Here is a 22,797-nt window from a genome sequence, read left to right as displayed (position 1 = left end):
TTAAAAAGCAATCAATACCAATTTTTAAAAACACAACCACTTTCAGATCAAAATCTTATTAAACATTGAAAATCTAAGTCATCGAAGTCCATAGGACTTAATATATCTTACATATCTACACATGGAATTTTTTTTTTTTTTTTTTTTAGGTTTGTCCATTATCTCCCAAGAAAGTCTGGCACCAGGAAAGAAGTCTGTGAAACAAGCAGAGGGCACCACAGGGTGACTAAGGCTGTCTCTCACACCCTCCTCTTTGCGACCCTGTTAAAAAGGGACCCTCGAAGCAGGCTGGATTTGGGTTTGCGGAGGTCCAGAAGATGGATGTTTCCCTCAGACACACTCCGCACGACTCTCCTGCTTGGCTCGTTCTCCGACGCTGATGACACTGTTCACGGGGACAGAGGAACAAAGGGTTAGTAAAATGAATGAGATAAAAATGAGAAACACTCCATCTGAGAGTGCATATTAGAGGCTGAAAAGACCATTCATAAAATCAAGCTATTTCTATTCTTTGCTTGGTGAAATTCTCATGCCAGCAGAGAATCTTTTTCATTTTAAAACTAAAAAAACTATTTCAAATAACTAGGATAAGTATATTCTTAAAATAAGTAATACAAGGATGGTTAAATTCTCAAAATCTCCTCTTAGAAGAAACTGCTAAAACAGCCCTGCTCACCCAACTAACATAAGCTGTCAAAATGATGTGGCTGTGTTCTATCCACACAGCAAGCAAGCAAGTTCAGAAAGCAAGTTAATGGGAAACCAGGCCTGTTGAATGAGATGCAGAGGGAGACGTGACCACTGGGAATGGGTGGGGTAGTATGGGATTTTAGGCCCCCACTTCAACTTCAGTCACAGCTGTCAGGTGGATGTCTCAACACTGAACATCCACCGAGACAATCAGGGTTACAGAAAGATCAAAAGAGAGAGAGAGAGAGAGAGAGTGCACAGGAGGAAGGCAGACAGAGAGAGGGAAGTAAGCTGACATAGCGTGCCACTGTAGGAGTCTGTACGTGTTTTTCGGCTCAGAGGACAAGGCAAACATAGCTCACCTCCAAAGCGACGGACACGGAGCGGTTTTCCAGTGACTGCCGGTTCCTGCTTTATCCGTTTGGGTGCAGCAAGGCTGCCGTCTACATCTTTTCCACTGCTGGGAAACACACACACGTACATGTACAAAGGGTCAGACTTTTCTTTTTCAATAGATGATTTAGAGAAATGAATGCTGTACATAAACTACATTTTAAAAAAAAAACACACACACAAAAAAACATATACAGCAGGGATTCGCCCAATTGATAACAATGCACAAATCAAGGTCTAAATCATCAAATCCTTTAACTAGCTAAATCAGCTGCATTGGTACTGAGATATAACACATACATCAAATCATAAAAAAAGGTCTGAATGTGGTCTGAACAGTCTAACTGACGGCGAGAATGTCATGTGTGTGTGTATGAATGACAGATGCAAAGAGACACTCACCAGTTGAGCTTGCGCTTGCCTTGTGCTGCTGAGGTCATAGCCATGTAGGACGGTTTGACTCGTCTGATGTCCAAGAGAGACGGGATCTCGAACCTAAGAGTCAAAACCAGACAATATCACCGTCCACACTGTTCACCAGTATCAGAGGCAGCAGACAGACAGACAGACAGAATTCATTTGCATAAACGCTTCTTTTCACTCTAACCTGCTGTTGAATATGTTTAGTATTAGCAGTGAGCGCTGCATGTGTTTCGGTTAAATATTTGACACTTGCTCCGGCCTTGTTTGCCCATTCTATCCTCAGCGCTGACTCAAGCCTATAATGAAGTGGGCATTCCTGGGCTTTTTTTTTACCGTTTGACGGTCTCGTTCCCGTTGTTGGTCCGTAGTGGCTGGATCTGGCTGGAGCCTGCTGGTGCGAGGGGTTGTGGTGAACCCTTGGACAGGATAATGGTGGCGTTCGCTGCTTCAAGCTCTTCGCCGTGCCCAACATCAAAAGTGGCATTGGGGTCAAACGTGCTGGAGGATTGGGTTGGAGGTTTGGAACAGTTTTCAGGGGTGTACTGGATGGGGCACACGCCCTCTTGCTTCAGAACCTCTTGGAGGCCTGGGGAGCACTGGGCCAAGGCAGCACTCCCTTGGACTGGATTAGGAGGAGAAACTGCCAGTTTCCTCCTGATGGGTTTCTTAGCTGCTGGTTCTTCTGCTTTCCCTTGCTCACCCTGAGGTCCTACAGAAATAATCAAACACCATTACAGATGTTTAAGTGTACTACAGGACACCAGTTAACATAAAATTTTGCATAAAATATTGTCACACATTGTCAAAACATAAAGCCTATTTGTTGTATGTAAAGTTTCATAATGTATATTCTATGTTAGGGGCCACGATGTCAAAAGGCACTAAAACCGATTTTAGGGCCACTATGGAGAGACTGTAACCTTGTCAGTCAGTGGTTACTTGGATGGATGAGCTCGTATACATGTCTGAACTTCTTCTAATTAACTATTACAAGATTTGAGGCATTTTTTTGGGAAATTTTCCAGAAGGCTTTATGTTTATCTATGTAATATCCAACCATTTGTGATATAAATTAATATTTATGTTGTCTCCTTATTTACATTTAAGCCTTTTCCCTATATTTAATATTTAAATTTGCCAGTTTATTCATTAATATTTATATTTTCCTCTGAGTCACAGAAAAAAAAATGTTTTGGTGTTTGGCTGACTGCCATGAAGAAAAAAGAAAAAAAAAACATTTGGAAATGTCAGTTTAGTTGAGAATTCACGTCAGAGCACTGTCCTTCGAGAGCCAAACCATTCACAGGGGAATCATTCAAACAAATGAACAATGAGTCACACACATCATACGGCGGCACACACACACGCACGCACACACACACACAAACTCTCAAGACAGGTGTGGGCCAAACAGTTATTTACTCCTAGAAATGGCTTTTCATTGTCACCTGGCCTTAGGAATCAGACTCCACTCATTGCCAATGCTTACAATTACAGCCACGCGGGCCCAATAACAGGGTTCGTTATTTGGGGGATTAATTGTCCACTGTCACATTCTTGAGGAGCAGGTGTTTGATGAGTGGTGTGTCATTCCACTCTCACTATATCTCTGTCTCTCTCTCAGGGTGCAGTGGGGGAAATGGAGTGACAGTTTTCCCGGGAAAAGCTGTCGCTGATGTTGGGTATTGAGTGGCGGAGTATGCTAGGGCACGCTGCATCCCGTTTGTGAACTGACTCACACGTTGCAGGAGGGGGCTGGGCTGGGTTGGGTTGGGTTGGGTGGGGAGGGGGGGGGTTTGAGCGCGAGCGACTGCATCCACACGCACGACGGCCAGCCAATCGCTTAAGGCAGCGCAAAACTCAACTCCTGCCGTTCGCAGCTCAGCCTGCTCTCAGCGAGGAGCGAGCCTTTCTCGGAAATATGGATTTTGTACGCTGGCGTACCTGACGCTTCCTCTGTGTCATGGGCTGTTTGTGCAGACACTCGGCGAACATATTTTAAAACCTTAGTCTCCTTGAGAGAGAGACAGACAGAAAACATGGCTTAAGTCCCCAAAAGCATCAAACCGCAGAGTGACAGGGCTGTTATGACCAGCTGTCAATTCACGATAAGAGACGCACGCACGCAATGTAAAGGGCTCTGTATTAATGTGGCTGAGAGAAAGCGATATTGGACGTGTGTGAGCGAGAGCTGGGACAGGCCAGGTTGATCATGATATATAACTGTGTGTTCAGTAACAGATTGAGCCTGTGCGGTAACTGCCGATGAGGTTTTGTGGACGGCATATTTTCGGCTGATGGGATTAATACATGCATGAGGTGCTATTTCTGGAGGAGACGGCGCTGGATTAGGGTCGCCTGGCTGCTGCCTCACGCTCTACCCACATACCCACCCCATCCTTCTATCACTCACTCGCTCTTTCTCTCTCTCTCTCTCCACCCCCCACTTTCCCTCTGCCTTTTTATTGCGCCAGCGTCCTCGCTGATGATCTGCGAGTGCTTCACGCCTTACGTGACTGCGGTCCCCTCCCTCCCTCCCTCTCTTCAGCTGCACAGCGATTTTATGAATGAGTCTGGGGAAGGGGCGGGGGGAGTGGGGTGGGGCTGAGAGAGAGAGAGAGCGAGAGAGAGTGAGAGAGAGAGAGACAGAGAAAACAAAGAGGAAGAAAAAGGAAAACAAAGGACATATTTACAGTAAGCTGAGATGGAACGCAGGCGAGAAAATCTAAATAAATAACATAAAGAGAGGAATACGACGTGAAAAATTAAACGAGTGAATTCTTAAGGGAGTGGGTGAGATAGAGAAAGAGAGAGAGGGAAAGAAAGAGAAGCTGCGATGATGTTTTTGTGCTGGGCACAGCGCTGGTTTAGAGATCATTCATAAAGTGACGTGACGTAAAGCGCGCGGGGGGGGGGGGCACGGTCTCGTGCCAAGACGCACGTGTCTGCGCCTGTCCTCCCAAATCATCCTTCTCCCTCTCTCAATGACTCTCTCCCCCCATCCAGCACTTCAGCTCTGGAACTGAGATAGTCACGAAGGAGCGGAAGTCAGGGCAGAGGGATGTGGCTTCATTCACAAACATCTCCCCACTGCTCTCCTCTCTCTCTTTGTTTCCCACAGCATCTAGCTTGTCTTTGTTCACTCTGAAGACCATGCTGGGATGACAATGTGACTGAAGTACACACATATAACTCTACATTTGACATATTTCACGTGGCTCATCTATTCAGTCTGAACATATACCACCAGAATGTATACGACTGACCTCAACTTATTGTTCTCGACTTGGACGATAATAAACCAAATAAGGGAGGGAAAAAAAGAGCAAGGACACAGCGCTGTTCTCTTTCTCTCTCTCTCGATCCATCAATTTCTACTGAATTATGGCTCAATATGTTCTCTGTCAGAGTCCTGACTAATGAGAATACGCTACACACACCTGCATGACAAGTTATCGCAGTTTTAAGTGTTAGTTGGAAGAACTCCTGACAACGTGTCCGGAGTCGACCGTGACTGTTTTAATCGTTTCAGCAGATAGAAGCTGAGCTCCACACGGCTTGGTGTTGTATAGCTGTCTCTTCCTGAGTGGGGCTTTGTCCTTGTTAAAAGGAAAAATAAAATTTCACCACTTCCGAATTATTCATTTGCACTTTTCCCGTGTCCTTCTGCCTCTCCTTTGGTATTTCCGTCTCTTGTTTTTTGTTTCTTGAAGCCCAGTGTTTCCTTCTTTCTCCATTTTTTTTTTTTTCAAATGTCAGTTTTCCCACAATGTGTTGCGATCAAATGAAGACCACCTGTTCTGCACTACATGTCATTACTCCCCATTAGCAGTGCAATAATTCACATACGTCTTTCTTCTGGTTCCCAAAAGGTTTTTCCCCCCGTGACGTTCACTCTTTCTCTCCATAAACATTCATTCACTTCACATGGTCACCCAGGCCGTGAACGACGCAATACAACCATATATCAAATGTGTTTCTGATTCAGAGCCATATCTGCACGATTGTTTCAGCGGTGGTTCCGCCCCGCTGAAAGCTACAGGGATATATGTCAAATTAAAAAAAAAAAAAAATAAATAAGTCGACGATTTATTCATATTTTTTTTTCTCAAAAGCTAAAAGTTTTGACACTGGTGGATTACACTGACCCGAATGGCTTTTTTTTGCCTTTCCATAGCTGACCAATGCTTTTGACTGTATAGAACAGCTCTAGTTTCTCCATAGAAAAAGATATTATAAAGTTAATATATGTAAAGACACACAGCTGCATCAATTTTAAACAGCAAAATGCTCCGAGCGAGCGCTGAAGGCTGCACGCGTTTTCGCTAAGTTATAAGGGAGACTTTATAGTTTCTTTATCTCTACCGCTGCTCAGAAATTTAGACGGCGAAAACTATAAAGCCTCTGACTTTGTTATCGGCCTGATGCATACGGCGCAAATGACATCTCTATCATCTCTGTCTGTGATAAAACACACCGCTGCCATGGCCGGATCTCCAGACGCGGGGCACGTAAACGCAAACACACACGCCTGTCACTGTGAGCGATGGGAGAGGCTAGCGTGACTTGATTGATGACTGACGCCAAGAGTGCTGAAGTGGGCCACGGGGAGAGGGAGACAGACAGAAAAGAGAGAGAGAGAGCGAGAGAGAGAGCGCGAGAGAGAGAAGGGGAGAGAGAGAGAGCGAGAGAGAGAGATGAATTTACCTTTGGATGACAGAGCACGCTGTAGACGTTGAGAGACTCGCCGTGTGTGTTTCTCTGCGCCTGAGTGAACAAAACAGAACTTCAACGACTTTATCAAACAAACCACCTACATCTTCACCCCCCCCCCCCCCCCCCCCCCCCAACACACACACATCATTGTTCAGTACAATCTGGACACATCACAGCAAATTTGCGTAGAGAGCTCATTACTGTGAAAACGCACAATGGACACTGAAAAACAAAACTTTCATCATCTTCATATTAGCAATTCCTCCTTTATGACTGTGTAACATCCAGTGTGGATTGCAGTGATTCACCATAGCATAATGAGGTCTTTTACAAGGCGTCAAGTGTAACTGCCACAAAGATTTCCTTGAGTAACGAGATAATAGTGTAAAAGGGATTTAGTCGATACATTTTTAAGTAATTAAAACCAGATTAGACTATTCCAGTGTGACTAACACAAAAGAAGGTGCTTTGCCTAGCGTTGTGGTAACGGCGTAAGTAGTCAGTTGTTAAAGTGGAGACGAGGCTGCGTGTCAAGCGCGGGGCCCTGTAAAGCAGAGTTGTAACCGTAATAACTCACTGCATGGAGTGTTCTGGTGAGTGATGAGACGAGAAAAGGACAGGATGGGCTGCAGACGGACGCCGTCTGCGCATCCGTTCTTTTCAGCCCTCTCTTCGGCCTTCTCTTGGTCTGCCCAGACCACACCTCTTTCTCTCTGCACCAGGTGTTCTAGCTCCTCCCACTCAGAGCTGCCTGTTGTCGTGGCGATGCCAGCCGCCTTCAGGGCCAGGTTTTGTTGCCGACAGGTGACCAGCAGTGCATTCACAAGCCTGGTCGGGGTGAGAGGGAGAGAGAGTGAGACAGAGTTATGAAACTACAGTAAAGGAAAACATAGCATTATCCAAAGGAAAAGGACTATCATACTACTCTAGAAAGCGTACCATGTTAACATTAATTGCAGATACAGTGAAAGACAGGTAAAGCACATATGCAGGCAGTTATCCGATAGTGGTGGGATTGCAAAAACGAGTCCGTAAAGAGTCAAGGTCAACCCTGAAATAATTCCCGCCATATATTTTTAAAAACCAAATTACAATACCAGCTGCATGGAGAAGTGTTAAAAAAAAATAAAGAAAGGAAAAAAAAAACAACCCCTTGTGAACCAAAGTGTGTGTGCAGGCTGTGGTGCGGTAGCCCTACTTTTGGGTGTGTTTGTTCTCCTGGTCCTGCACTCCTATGAGGTGGCTCATGTGCTCAGTGTGCTGCTGGAGATCTGCTACCTGCAGCTGGAGTCTGTGGCACTGTAGCTCTTTCCTCAGCATCTGAATACAGGGAAGGACAGGACACCATCTCATTTACTGAGACAAAAACAACAACAATGCAGCAAAAAGTACATTTTGTAAATGACCGTTAGAATAATTTGGCGTGACCAGATATGAAAAGGCGAGCTGGAAACAAGGTTCGACAAAACAGTTCTGAGTTTTCAATTAGAGGGGGATTCAGAGGAAGACTGGATAGAGGGCGGTGAGAGAGAGCCTGACTGTACGAGACCGTTCTCTTTCCCGAGAAACTGGGGACGGAACGAGCCACCAGAAGACACGCTCAAACACACACACACACACACACACACACACACACACACACACGAGAAAGCACTCATTTGTTTCGGCTTTGTTTTCTCTCGGAGATGGTGCTTTCTTACAAGTCCTCTACCTCTCTTCTGACGCAGAAAAAAAAAAAAGAGAGAGAGAGAGAGAGAGATGCTAAACAGCACCAGTATCAACATGTGACAAGCAGGTGCGTCACTGTTCCCTGCTACTTCCAGGAAAGAAAAGAGGGATGTAGAGAAAGAGGATGGGGGGATAAAAAAAAAAGAGAGAAGGCATATATTTAAGTAACTGGTTGTGGAAGAAGATGAGTAGAGATTATTGATCTGTCTCTTGTTAGGTCATTGTGGAGAGAGTAAGAGGGGAGCGGGGTGGGGGGTGGGGGGGATGGACAGGGCTCTTAATAGAGGGGCTGCAAATGAGAGACAAAACAAAGCCAGACACGGCACACAAGAGCAAGAGTCCAGCTTTGAGGAGAAGGAGAAGGAGAAGAAGAAGAAGTAGAAAGAAAAGCAGGCCTGACTGCCAAAATAGCTCCGAGGCCTGTGAGCTGTGAGGAGGACAGTAATGACGTTTGCTCATTGTTTTGTAAGAGGACTAGATATACTGTCTCATTAAAGTCCAACCCACATTTTACCCTCTGAGATACACTCTCAGACATGCCTCTTCAGCTTAGACTCACAGCGCCAACAGAAAAGCTTTAACACTGCAGTCTAGACTTACACTTCCATATAGCTCTTACATGATAACAATGACTGGTGGCATTGGTATTTGGGAGAAAAAAGGTGTGTGTATATATTTTTATACATATATATACATACACATACACACACACACACGTATATATATATGCGTGTGTGTATGAGTGTGTGTGTGTGTATACACACACACACACACACACATATACATACATATTACACAGTCGTAAACTGTATGATGTACGTTTACAACAGTGTAGGACCCAACAGTGTAGGATCAGTTTGGTGATTAAGTAGATACTCTCTGTTATTTAACCTCTGGTGTGTGTCCATCATGTCCTAAGAGTTTCATCTCGTTCTCGAGGCGGTGCAGCCAGCCCTCGTTCTCCTGAAAACGCTTCTCATTCTCCTCCAAACGCCTTTGAAGGTGCTGCTGGTGAGACTGCAGAGAGGCCAGCTTTCGCTCGTATTTACAGGTGGCCTGCCACACACACACACACACACACACACACACACACACACACACACACACACACACACACACACACACGAGCATGAGACCAGACAACTCATTACAAAGCCCTCATGACCCAAACAAAAACACACACCCGCCCTCACAAGATCAGACGCAATCAAAACACCAATACAAAGTCCAAATCCAATACACCCACAGAAAATCCAACTGTGTGGAGGAAAATGAGAGACCACTCAAAGCAGAAGCCACAGACTGTGCTATACAAAGTTTCTCACTCATATTTCTGTTCCTCAAACCAGGCTTGGATCAAAGTGACAATAGACTTGACATGAACTTGGACTTATGTAAAATAATTAGTTCTGTGGAACCTCCCAGGACAACCACTGAATGGAAATGATTTATTAAACTAAGTGAATGTTAGTGAGTTTGACTACGGAGGGAGGTGCGTGTGAGTTTGAGGGTGTGTGTATGTGTGTGTGTGTGTGTGTGTGTGTTACCTTCTCAGCCTTGTCCTCTGAGAAGAAGAGCTGTCCCTGATGGTGCCAGTCCTCTCTGTGCCTCAGTCTAAGCTCACACTCCTTCAGCTGTTTCTCCACATCCAGCTGATCCTTTCGCACCTGCTGCCGCACTGCAAACACACTCCGGAGAGACTCAGACATCCTACACACACACACATACACAAACACACGCAATTAAGGGCTGTAAGAGAGAATAACCTTCATTTTTTTTTTTTTATCTGCCTTCCTTCAAAGACAAAAAATAAGCAAATTTTTCCATAAACATGTCACCATCCAGCAACCCAGCTTCACTGAGTGAAATTTTCATGGCCTCTTTGTCTTTTGTTTGGATACATTTAGCATCCTGCCTCTGAATGCCTCTTCAAATATGAAAGAGAACACGCTGAAAGCAAAGACAGGAAAAAAAAAAACAAAAATCACAAAACAACAATGTCTATCTCTAACAAATCATGTTGGAAATCAAACGGACCTCCTAACACAACAAAACCGCACCGCTACAAAAAAAGCATCCAAATCTTGGGAATGCGTCAAATCCATACCACCCAAACAATGGATTTCATTTCATTTCAAGTTGGAATTCAAAACCTTCCTCACCCATCTCACACAATAGTCACAAAGCCAGAGAGTCCTTGAAAATTCTCCCAGGGCAGAGGACATGTACAAAAGGCAGCACCTCTGAAAATGGAACTACATATATCAGGAGCCATTTCCTTTTTGCTGATATTCATGTCAAAAGGAGCAAAATACAAAAAGCATGTGTCCTTGAGAGCATGACTAAATATGGACATCCTGCTTTCTGAGGACATGCGTCTCTGTGCGTGAAGGTTCTGACGTGGGTTGAACCAGTGGAAGCATATGGGAAAGTAATGTTAATATCTTATAGATTTTAATAAAACAGGAGCCTGTGATTCACCGAGATTCCCACTTCATATCCCCATAACTTTCTTTCAGACAAACAGTATACGTCCAGAATGACACAGGGGCAGGACTGAAGGCGTAACGTGTAGGGTACGAGCGAGTGTGTAAATGCAAGTGGATGAAGACAGCACGACCGGGTGACTCCGTAGCTGCACTTTGGGCTCTAACCCTTGTGACACGGGTGTCGCCACGGCGCTGACAGACTGCTGAATTTTTAATGGCAGCTGGAGCGTTCGTCGCCCATGCCCCCCCCCCCCCCCTTTCAGTAGAAGATTGTGAATTCTGATGCTGGTGAATGAAACGTGTAGGAGTGAGACTCATTCAGCTTTTCCTCCTCCTCCCCCTGCTGTATTCCTCACCCTTTCACTCCTGCGACTCCCTCCCTCTCCCCTCTCTCTCTCTTTCTAAAGATGCTGCGGAAACATCCAGTTATATATGAAAAGGTTTCATGATAGATAGAGGGAGAGAAAGGGACAGGGAGGGAGGAGAGAATGGGACAGAGAGAGAGAGAGGAAGGAAGAGCGAGAGAGAGAGACAGAGAGAGAGAGAGAAGGCAGGTTTCCATTGCAGTTTCGCGCAAAATAGAAGCAATTCTTTTAAAAAGTGGAGTAAACACAATTGCGAATGGTCTGTGTTTCCACTGAGTGATGTTATGCGATTAAAGCTGGGTTGTCTCCTCTCATGACAGTCATTCCAATTAAACATGACGACTGATCTGCAAGATCTTATCAATTTTGACACGGTGATTTCGAAGGCGAGGAGGGCATGTGATGTACGCAATGATGGAAAGACAACCCCCTTATGTCTGGCAGCAGCCACGTATCAGGGATTTCTGGGAGGCCATTGTCCACAATGATTTTACAGAGGTCCTGTGGATCCAAAATTTCCTCAACATTTGATGAGTTATGCAACGCAATACGACTATGAGCACTATATTATGGCTCTTCATGTCATGTGACTTAAATGCAAAAAATGTGTTTCCATTTCAATTTTATGAAATATTGCTTTGCGGAATCATCTGAAAAACCACCCAACGAGAGTGTATAAACTTTTTAGCGATATATGAGAATTTTTTTTCGAAATTCATGTGTTTCCGTTACTTGTTTTTTAGTTCGCAATTTCAAGTTTCGCATTAAGCAGATTAATGGAAACTCGCCAAGAGGGAGAGAGGATGTGTGTGTGTGTGTGTTGGGGGGGGGGTTAGTTTGCGTATTATGATGTCTCTCCGAATTAAGGAGGACCGGGAATAAAACAAGGGGAAAAGAACCATACTGGGAGTTGAAAACAAAAACAAACAAACAAACTGGTTTCTGCTGGCCCGATTAAAAATGCAGAGGACTAAAAACTCCACCTACAATGATCTGGGGTTTTGCTCCATGTGCTCTTATTTATCAAATATGAATAAGTCTTAAAAGTTTAAGGGGTAAAGTTAAAGAGCAGTTACACATTACACATGGCATAAAATAAACAACATCTAAACAAACAAAACATTGGTCTCAGGCCGCTTGCTGGGAACTACAAATAGTGGAGATTTTGTCGCATGGATGAACATACATGGCATATGAATGCACTTGTGTCTCTCTCTCTCTCTCTCTCTCTCTTATTCTTTCTTTGACACAAGACTTACTTCTCAAATTCAGCTCTCTTCTCAGCGGGAACGGGATTAAGGCCGGCCCGCGCCTGTGTTTTCTGCTCCTCGTATGCTTTCAGTTTCTGCTTCAGCTGCAGGATCTGCAACACACAAACAGACACACACTCTGTTTCAACAGCTAAGACATACTTGGCATCTCACCCATTTTACAGAGGAAAAAAGGTCCGATTTTGATGTGTGCTGACCTGTTGCTGCATATGCAGTTTTGGTTTGCACAAAATCAGAGGCAACAACTGCCCAAGTTATGGATCTTGTGTTAACAGATTTACATACTTTAATAAGTGCGGCTTAAACTACTACATACAAGTCATACATCTGAATGAGTAATTTTTTAGTTATTTCTAAAACATTTATTTACACTATGAGAAGCAGTGAAAATGTTTCTGAGAGTCGTTGAGTAATAGATGGAATGATGAGAGATTGAATCCGTTATCTGTAAGGTGATTGGCTGCTACTGTATGGTGAGGCTTACCTCTGCTCTCTGTTTCTCGCATATTACAGCATACTGGCCAATGTGACTGTCCAAACTAACCACATTACTCTTCAGCTGAGAGAGGGAGGGAGAGAGAGAGAGAGAGAGAGAGAGAGTCATTATGAAAATGTGCACTTTTGTGAATGCCTAGAATATTTAAATGTGTTAATACCCCCCCCCCCCAAAAGAAAGAGAGAGAGAAAAAATGTATACTTCAGAAAGTTGACTGAACAAAATAAGAGTGATGCATGTGCTTAAAATGCTCTGATTAAAGATACTACTGTAAGAAAACAATCTCATCAAAGTCATGCAAGTTTAAGTCTGACCTACTCTGTCCCTACAAGAGCCTGTCATTAGACCTGGACTAAAAGTGAGCAGTAGAGGAGGATTAGGTTTACGGTAAGGTGTGTTTGTTCGGTGACTTACTGTGGACTTGATTTCTTTGGCTCTGTTGGCATATTTGAGTGTGTTGTGTGTGTCGTCGTAGGATAAGGTGGACGGACTAACATTGGCGATCATCACTGTCCTGCAGTTCCCTCCCAGAGAGTCTTTGAGCAAGCGCGTCAGTTTGCTGTCTCTGTATGGGATGTGAGTTTTTTTACTCTGATGGGGAAAGACAAAAAAAAGAAAAAAAGAAAGAAAACCATGATAAATAAAAATCAAAGCAACAACAACAACAACAAAAAAACAGACAGACAAGGTGGAAACAATTTACTTTAGCAGGTATAAACAAAGCAAACTAAAACCAAATGGAAAATGAAGTATTACTTTCCCAAAGGCAGTTCAAATGATTTGATTTCTTACAGAAAGCTTATTTCAAGGTGAAATCCTGGGCTGTAAATTAGCTTTAAGCATATGCACTAAATCATGCGGTTTGGGTGTGGAATTCAAGACCTTACAAGGTTAAATTCCCAGTTTGTCGCTTTCAAGCCTATCTGTATTGCTTGATTGGACCGTGAAGACAGACAAAGCTAAGCAGACCATTGCCAACACAAACAAACAAAAAGAAATAAGGAAATACAGCTGATTCTGTGTTGGAGTTTTATGGAGTGCAGCGGTGCAAGTTGCACTCACAGGAAGCTAGCGGACTGCATAGTGAGGGGAAGCGGCTGTGTATGTTTGCATTTTAATTAAGGTTGCAAAGGAATGGCTCTTAGATCATTACATTTTGGCAGCATTTCCTGCACCCTGAGAGAGGTGGGAGAGGAAGACAAAAAGAGCACAGAGAGGACCGGGGGGGGGGGACATAGCGTAGAGAGAGAGAGAAATAGAATAACTGAGGCAAAAATACAGAGATAGCGAAAAAGAGAGAGAACAGTTGCAGTTAGCAGGCATTGGGGCTAGCACTGGGTAAGACTGAGCATGGAATAATTGACACCATGCTGACACAGGACCCACACAACTCACACAGATGCACTCTTCCTTTTTAATAGGCTGGGGAGAAAAACAGGAACGTAGCCCAAAACAAGACTATTTGTGTGTCTTCCAAGAGAAAACGTTCCAATCAGTCACCGCAGTTCGGGTTCCGCGCAGACGATAAGATAGCGTTTCGGGGTAGCACGGACGCATTTGCAGCTTATTCGCTGAATTTGAGCGGCCCATTTTTGGCTTCCCCGGGGATGGAGGGTAAGGTGAGCCGTCTCGGTGACAGGTTAATATATGCGGATGGCATGAAAACAATACCCGCATACCTGCTCCGCTCTGAGGCCCAGAGTCAGGGGCAAACCTGCTCACTTTACCCTCCAGACATGGCTCTGGTACTGAATCAAACGGCGACACGACGACCAACCACAGGCACGGAAGGGGGGAGAGAGAGAGAAAGAGAGAGAAGACCAAAACTAGGAAAACATTCTTACATTTCCAGATCAAAGTCAGCTAATTTAATCGCCACTTGGGTTGAACTATACTGTGTTTTAAGGGCAGAAACTTGAATGAAGGAGAAAAATAAAAAAAAAGGAGGGCTTGTTACTATGTTTGGGGCTGTTCATCCTTGTCGTATTTGACGTGGGTTGAAGTTTATCTCATAATTATCTCATTTAAGTAGCGCTGTCTCCACAAGGTAGTTTCACGCAACACCCGCTTTCACACCAGTGCAGACTGAAGTTGACCCCACCCCAGACATTTAAATGGGTTAACCTGCTGTTCAAACATTTGTCCCACCCAAATTACAGTACTCCAGCACCGCATGACAGCACAAAATCACTCTCTCAGCACCAGTCTAGACTTATTCTGACTAAGTGTGGTTTTGATTAACAACATATAAGGGCCAGCCTCACCAGGTGGAAGGAGAGAGGGAGAGAAAAAAGAGAGAGAGAGAGACAAAGAGAACAGAAATCAACACTTAGACACCATGCTCAATTATAGTCTCACACCTTCACTAAAGGGGTCAGGGGTCAATTGCTTTGACTTCACTTATTTCTCATAACTTCTGCTCCCTACAATGTGCTACAATCAGCTTAAGGCCTCCAAGATGGAAAATGCCTCCCCCCGCGCCCCCCTCCCCCAAAAGAAAGCAACTATGTATATACTTTTATCATTGCGATTACAATCAAATATGTTCTTCCTCCCTTTCGGTATTAGACATGCATTACTTTTCTCTGGCTTGCTCACAATCTGATTATGTTTTTTTGACGGCAGTGTAGACCCATGTAACCTCATTACTTCTAATTGCGCTGAGAGAATAGTTTAATGTGGGGAGGGGGGGAGAAACGCATTCAGCTGTCAGTTAATGACAACAGTTCAGAATGGGGATAATCGTGCTCAAAGGCCACAATGAGAAAAATTCATTGCCACAAACAGAGAGAAAATCATAAACACGAACGGCAAGAACGCGTGAATGAAGCGTCAGCTTATTCCCTCTCTTTCATTCAGGCACCTCGCTCAGCCAGCGGGACGAGAAAAGAAAATAATCAGAGTCTGAATAAAAGAGAGAGAGACACACACACAAAAAAAATAATTAGGATGCCTTATCACAGTTTATGATGCGAAGCAAACACTTACAGACAGATTTAACAGTCATTTTCTATGGTTGCAATCTAGAGTCGTCACAGACTAATGGGATTGCCATGTAAATCATCCCCTCACCCTCTCGCAGTGGGAAATCTGGATATAATTCCACAGACCGCCGAGTCTGTGGTAGGAAGAAGCTGGAGCCAGCAATGCACAGCTCAGAATCTCTCTCTCTCTCTCTCTCACACACACACACACACACGTGTGCATGTACACAACTGGTACCCCGAGGACAAGGATTAGCATACACAAAACAGCCATGGGTAAATGATGTGTGACTCTCTTAGCCTAGATATCATCGGTCCCACAACAACTGTGTCAGAAAATCCAGAGGGCACGGGCTAAAAACTTAAGAGAGGCTTGACAACCTGAGAAAGTGTGTCAACCCGTGCCGAGTTCGGATAAAGACGCTCTGCTTTATGTGCGGAGTCCGTTTGGAAGGTTGCCAAGGTGTGATACAACAAAGAGTACGCGAATGACATTGAAATGAATGTGTTTGAATGAATCGGAGCGGTCTGCGGAGGAAAAAAAAAAAAAAAAACACTGGTTCTTTTAGGAGTTGATTCTGGTGGAGCGCAAACACATCTGCAAAGTGTGTGGTCCTGAGTGTGTGCAAATGATATTCATTTATCATTCGATTGATTAAAGTGGAGCCGAACATGCTGAGAGAAGCCCAGAGTGGCAGTAGTATTCTGACGTCTGCGTGTCTTGCTTTTGTGCGCTCCTCGTTAAAAATGGGAGGTTTTAGTTGAGGGGAGCGCACACGCTACGGGGGAAGTTTTCGGTAGGCCACAAAGTTGTCTGGGCAGGCAATCCCTCACCAACAAATGACAAAGGACATTTTGTACTTGTGTTTGTGTGTGCAGCTGGCTCGAGGGTGTAGTGTAGTGTGTGTGTGTATGTGTGTGAAGTTCATTCCCCAGAACCGTCGCATGTTTTATTTAAAATCATCTCATATTTTATTCAAATGACTGGCCTTGATTTTGATTATACAGTTCAAGAGTTCAACTAATATCTATCAATCTGAAATATGTATTAACCCGAGATATGCTTCAAAAGCCACTGCTCAGAGAGAACCAGGTAAAAACAAACTGGCTGGAATCTACTGGATGATCTCAGTTCCCACAGTTCTATAACTCCCTGCATTTCATATGAAATACTGTGAGCCAGATGGTGCTCAAGAGAATGCTCACAAGCCACATTAGTCCTATTGTGAAGAAATGCTGCACTGAGGAAGTGGCATAAAAGTCCTTAAAGTGAAGTGGATAGCCCAAATCTACTCAAACTGGTGGGCAGTAAAGGAAACAGGATTAAGACCTAACACGTGAGCAGAACTAAAACCTGTGCGTGTGTTTGTGTATATATACATATATAAACATACACACATACCCAAATACATAAACAGTGGGGGGGGGGGGGGGGGGGGCAACAACAACAAAAATACACACTCAGTTGAACTTTCAAAATAACTTCACATTACATCCAAAACTGAACATTTTACTCTTCCCTCGGAAGTAGATTTTGGCTAAGACTCTATTTTCATGTGAAAGACCACAGAAATGTCTGGTTCTCTGTTTCTGGGATGCAACATCGTTCTTCCACGATTTGGTGGTCTCTCCAGTGAAAAATATGGGAGACTTGGCCTCCTCAAATTTTTTTTAAACATGACCCTGTGCATGACGGAATGTTAAATGCTTAATTAACAAAGACAAGCGATTAACACTGTAGGCTAAATCTATTAACACATTTACCCACTGTAACAGAGGAATTCGGCCTGTCTGGTGTAGACACTAACCTTGGGGTCCGCGAGGGTGTTGATAACGTTGCCCAGGGCGAGGAGGGAACGGTTAATATTTGCCCCCTCTCGGAGGCGAGCGCCTTTAGCGTTGGTGGCGCTGGCCCTCTCTGAACCAGCCAGGTCAATGAGACTCATCTTTGCCACGCGGACATTAGGGTTCAAGCTAGCTGTCTTATCTTGCTGCCTCAAGTAGATCTAGAATAGAGGACAGAGGGAAAAGTAAATACATCTGAACGCTCTTGGTAAGAGCTACTGTCTTATTTTACACGTCATCAGATTTGCACGTGAAAAACCAATAGCACAGCCAATAACTGTTGCAATAAAGACAGATGGGTTTAGCATGAATTTAAAAACAACGCTTTGGCATGCTAAGGGGCTTGAAGTTAACACTGCAGCTTGTTATGAGGCATGTGCTCATGTGAACAGTAGTGAATAGTGTGTATATTCTGAATCGGTAAATACTGGGAATCCTGAAGGATTACACACTTTCCCGCTGAGCAGCTATTTTGGCGATAAGAAAGTGACCATTACCTGGAATACTGCATGGGACCTGGAGGATGAGGCATTCACATCGGTTGGATGCTGCGTTCTATTTTTGTTACCGTAATCCAGAGCTTCAAGGATGTGTTCAGCAGACTTAGGCTACACAGCCGAGACCCCCCCATACACACACACACACACGCACACACACACACACACACACACACACACACACACACACACACACACAGAGAGAGAAAACAAGACATCAGTCTATGTTATAAACAATCAAGCCGACAAACATAATATTCAGCCAAATATCTGTAAATGAATCGCATATGAGCTGTGACCAGGGTAACCAAATCAAATGACTTGTTTGGGTTTTGAGTCCTACTTGGAATATTTTTAATCCTTTTGATTAAAAAGACAACAAAAACAATCAGCCTTATGTAAATGTTTCATACATGATTTCATGTCGACGATGCAAATGTTACTATCGCACTGCCAAAGAGATAAACTTTCTGAGTGTGTATAATGCATGTTACACAGGCTTTGAAGCTTTGAAACTCAGTGTAAAGATCTCAGTCTGGTCCCAATGATTTATCTGATACCTGGTGAAGAGTGAGTCCCTGAACGACCACGCCTTTGCAGCCATCTTCTCGGACGGCCAGAGGACCCGAATTGGCCAGGAGATCCCTAATCTGTTCATTATACACCTGGGTGACAACAATAGTTTACACAACCGGAGTGAGAACAGGTTTACTCACGCGTTCGCTGCATTCAGTTTTCTTCAGTTCAAATGAGCTCAAGAGTGTGTTAGACAGCTAGACGGCAAAGCCTTCCTAAATCTGGATTTTATTAGAAACACACATAAACTAGAGCACAATGGGTCTAATTAAAGAGGTAAGGAGGGATATAGTAAACAAGCTCTCACCTCCAAATAAGAGAAAGCCACATCAAACACTTTCTCATCCTTGATGAGGTCCATCCGTGCAAACAGCTCTTTCATAGTGAGGTACATAACTCCAGGATCATTACTGGTCCCCAGCATGGTGTGTGTCTTCCCTGCCCCTGTTGCTCCATAAGCAAACACTGGCCCAAATTGTACAGACACATTTAGCAACAAATGGCGCTAGAGACATTCCCAACCACATCTGTCATTTTGATAAAAAAAATAATTTTGGCCAAATGAATTTTGAATAGCGGCAATTTCAAAAAGCAGACATGAATCTAGTAACGCATGAGCCAACATCAGTGCACGTTGGAAAGAAAACAAACAAAGAAAAAAATTGTTAAAAAGACCCTAGTGTTTGTGCAGTTTAACACTGATAGATGTTATTTGGTCAAACTTATAAGGTAAAAGAATCAGAAATATGCCTTCAGAACCATCATACAGACTCAATCTCATATCTAAGATGCACAAATCAGATAGTCACGCAATGCTTTTACTGCAATCATGCAGCGAACTGTTTCCAAAGTGTTCGTTTATAAAAACAACACAGTTTGTCCTTCTGCAACATATGCAGTAACACAATCACTCTGAGCATAAGGTCTTGATTTCCACAACAGTATAACAGTAACAGATGCTTGTATTTGCAGACTGGCTCATTCTGTCATATCTAGCAAAGCAGATACATACTCACAGAAAGGCAGCACTGATCATCCTAAAATGCATGAAAAGTTTTCACTGACAAAATCAATCTATCGCTTATTAAAAATGAGAATGATATAATTGGAGCTGAATACTGCCTTCATTTTTCTCCTGCTTATTGTGATCAAGGTAAAAGAAATGAAGGGATATGTTCAAAATATTTGCAGCGTGTCAGTAAAAAGCAGCTCCTAGTGTGTTTTGTAATGAGAAAGCTTGAGTGTCTCTGTAGAAGGAAACAACAGGAGTGCAGTAACTTCTAGAAAGTATCTAAATTACCACCTGAAGCACATAATCAAAATATCTGACAGAAAGAGGCTTGGTATTCATTTATTTTGGCAGCTACTCATAGAAATTGTTTAAATTACTAAGTGGAGCACATAATCAAAATGTCTGACACAGGTAAGCCCGCCTCAGGGCTACACTTCTGATCAGATGGAGCTCTTGATTGAAACAACCCACTATGGTGACTGCTTTTAAATCAAAACCTTGGCTGAACCCAACGCTCCTGAAGCACATAACCTCTGCAAAAAGTAAATGCCTCGGTAAATAAAAAGTATAGCCTAAACCTGCCTCTTGGTTAGATATTGTTGTGTCATGCGAAAAAGGTGTGGGAAGTGTTTACATACTGACTGGCAAAGAGCCCAAAACACTGTCATAACAACTGCCGTTCAATTGCAGCGTAACTAAATTAGGGCACGAGCATCGCTCAGATTCTTCTGTCATTACTCCCATTTCTGTAGGCCAGAATTCAGACGTGACTCCAGACTTCTGGCTAAAGGCAAGTCAATTTCTCCATTTTACCTAAGATTGTTGGAATCTTTACTTTGGCAAGAGGTGAGTGCGTGACTGGAGATTTTCACCTCATTCCACTGCTGCTTTCTTAAAATTCAGGTTCATGTGGGTTTTGATTTAGACAGAGTTTTGAACTAAGCCTGAACTAAAACTGAAACTAGGCTAACTACATCATAGGGAAAAAGTCTCACTTAGGATCATACTGTACTGTTGTCTCTGGACAATCCTACACTTTGTAAACAGTCAAAACTTTGTTTCTCCTCACCAAAAACTTTTGACATAAGACGAATATTAAAATACTCATTAAGAGATTATTGTCTGGTCCAAAGCAGGCTTTGGAACCCCTTTGGTGACTGTATGTTTAGTCACGCCTAATTTCTTTTTAAAATCAGAGCCAACATGATCACTCTATATGGCTGACTAGAAACTAGTTTTCGATAATCCCTTCCATACAGAAATCAGATGTGTTTCCATATAACAGACACAATAGTTACAGTGTCTAGACTGTTGCTTAAATCAGACTCTGGACACATTTCCCTAACCCAGGAAGCTGTGCAACTCTTAAAATGGTGTAGAATGCAGTCAATCTTGAATAAAGCCCTAAGCCATCCTCTTGAGAAGTGAGGTGATGTGGTCTACTTCTCAAGAAACATGACTGATGATCAACACAGCAGGCGGCCTGCAGCATAACAGCAGCTCAGAATCTCCTCACCTGTACAGTTGTAGCCATTCAAAACGCCATCAACAATCCCTTTAGTGGTATTCTCAAATACATCCATCTGACAGGAGTCCTCTCCAAAGACATTATCAAAGACAAACTTTAAGTCCTTATTGACTTTCTTTCGTAGGTCCCTACGAGCTGATTTCTGCCCCCGGAAAAAGGTCACCTCCTCTTCTTTAGGGTCAAAGATGAGCATGTGTTTGTCAACAACATGGACAACTTTCTTGAAATTGCCTTCTTTTTCTCGGGAGTTCAGTGGACGCACACGGACCACCACCTTCACGTGGCTACACACCTCTTCCCCACCCATTCTCTGGTAATCTTATTCACTGAGCTCACACCTGTTGAACCAAAGGGAGAGGATAATGAAATACAGCTTTCACACTTATTTGAGGACTTAAGGACTGCTGGCTAATTGACAAGAATTGCATTTTGTCATTAAGCCGTTGGAAATATCACTGACGTTTTAAAACGTGTAGATGTCAGATGAGAAAAGCCTGTGAATGTATGCAGTTGTAAGACCAAAGATCATGACATTCACTTTAAACTTTGACAGTTTTCTGTAATTATGCTGAATGAAGAAACAATATCAGCAAAACCTATTCTTTTAAAATAAAATGGTTATTGAAGGTGTCAGAGTTATGACTGGTCAAGTCAGGCGACCACACTGACGAAAAAAGATGCATGAGGCTTTAAGCTATATCATTAGCAAGCGCCATAAAAAGAACAGCGTTTCACTTTTATTGTTATAAGTAACAATAAAAAATGTAACTCATTATAATGATACAAATGACAGAAGTACATAAACAATGTTCGCTAGGAAACTGAGCTAACGTTGGAGAACAACTCTCTCCTCTCCATTTAATTGAGGTTACCATGCTAGCTGTGTGAGCTAGCCATATTAGGGTTGATAATATACTGTATTCAACTAATTTACGTTTCTTTATAAATTCTACAAATGCGTACATTTGGACTCACCTATCTGTAACGGAAAATTTGGGTTAAACAGTCTTGTTTACATAAAAATCACGATAATTACAGGCAGTTCGAACATAAGTTTCCTTTTGTGCTAGTAGTCAGCGCGAAGATTTTCAAACACAAGCCACCCTTTCGTCTCAACAGCTGATTGGGTGAAAATGTCCTTCCGTTGTAAATGCTGATTGGACAAATGTACTCATACGTCATATTACGTCAGAACAAAACGGTAGGATAAAGACTGCGATGACAATATTATTTCCCAAGGATGTCTAATTTTGATTCTAGCAATTGTATATAAAATAGTAATCGCTCCATATGTATGTCGCATTTATGAATGAGAGCATGATAATCCATGCGAAATATGGTTCTTTGCATTATCAAAGCCAGATCAAAGCGAGTGAATTTGTTGTTCATTTGATTTTTTTCTTTTTGGGGAAACGGTACAAACACGATTTAAAATGTGTGCAGATCAGTGTATTTAAAGTTATTAAATGTTTTATTTAATCTGCTCTTTTATATTTTTTGTTCATTTTCATGTTACTTTAATTAATTGATTGAAAATAGAACTCTAATTCAATAATGCAGTGTTCGGGATAATAATGATAATAATAATAATAATAATAACAACTACAACAACAACAATAACAATAATAATAATATTAACAACAGCAACAACAACAATAACAATAATAATAATATTAACAACAGCAACAACAAGAATCATTCTCTTTTCAACGTTGGATGTTTATGCAATGTCTTATTTTGCAAGATACTTGTCTCTTGTTCATATGGTCTCTTCTTCAGGCAGC

At 42.9% G+C, this 22,797-nt stretch overlaps 1 protein-coding gene across 1 annotated transcript; it reads right to left on the bottom strand.

Moving 5' to 3' along the window:
• Nucleotides 1-239: 239 nt before the first annotated feature.
• kif18a (kinesin family member 18A) lies at nt 240-21,320 on the bottom strand. Its single transcript, XM_030794158.1, has 17 exons — nt 21,002-21,320; nt 18,781-18,938; nt 18,458-18,562; nt 17,898-18,008; nt 17,364-17,561; nt 12,986-13,162; nt 12,560-12,634; nt 12,064-12,167; nt 9,498-9,660; nt 8,842-9,006; nt 7,421-7,542; nt 6,800-7,050; nt 6,214-6,273; nt 1,840-2,215; nt 1,486-1,578; nt 1,053-1,150; nt 240-385 (listed from the first exon to the last, which is right to left on the bottom strand). The coding sequence occupies exons 1-17, from the start codon at nt 21,318-21,320 to the stop codon at nt 240-242; spliced, it is 2,721 nt and encodes a 906-aa protein (XP_030650018.1).
• Between the last annotated feature and the right edge of the window lie 1,477 nt (nt 21,321-22,797).

The sequence above is a fragment of the Chanos chanos genome, chromosome 2 (assembly GCF_902362185.1).
Source record: "Chanos chanos chromosome 2, fChaCha1.1, whole genome shotgun sequence".
NCBI classification, from domain to species: domain Eukaryota; kingdom Metazoa; phylum Chordata; class Actinopteri; order Gonorynchiformes; family Chanidae; genus Chanos; species Chanos chanos.
This window is presented reverse-complemented; position numbering and strand designations above follow the sequence as displayed.

Excerpts from the sequence above, each read along its gene's own strand:
- kif18a (XM_030794158.1), bottom strand. The coding sequence starts at position 21,320 with ATGGGTGGGGAAGAGGTGTGTAGCCACGTGAAGGTGGTGGTCCGTGTG. Across the intron at positions 18,939-21,001 it reads GAATGGCTACAACTGTACAG|TGTTTGCTTATGGAGCAACA; the intron begins GTGAGGAGATTC and ends AATTTGGGCCAG. Across the intron at positions 12,168-12,559 it reads GCGAGAAACAGAGAGCAGAG|ATCCTGCAGCTGAAGCAGAA; the intron begins GTAAGCCTCACC and ends TGTGTGTTGCAG.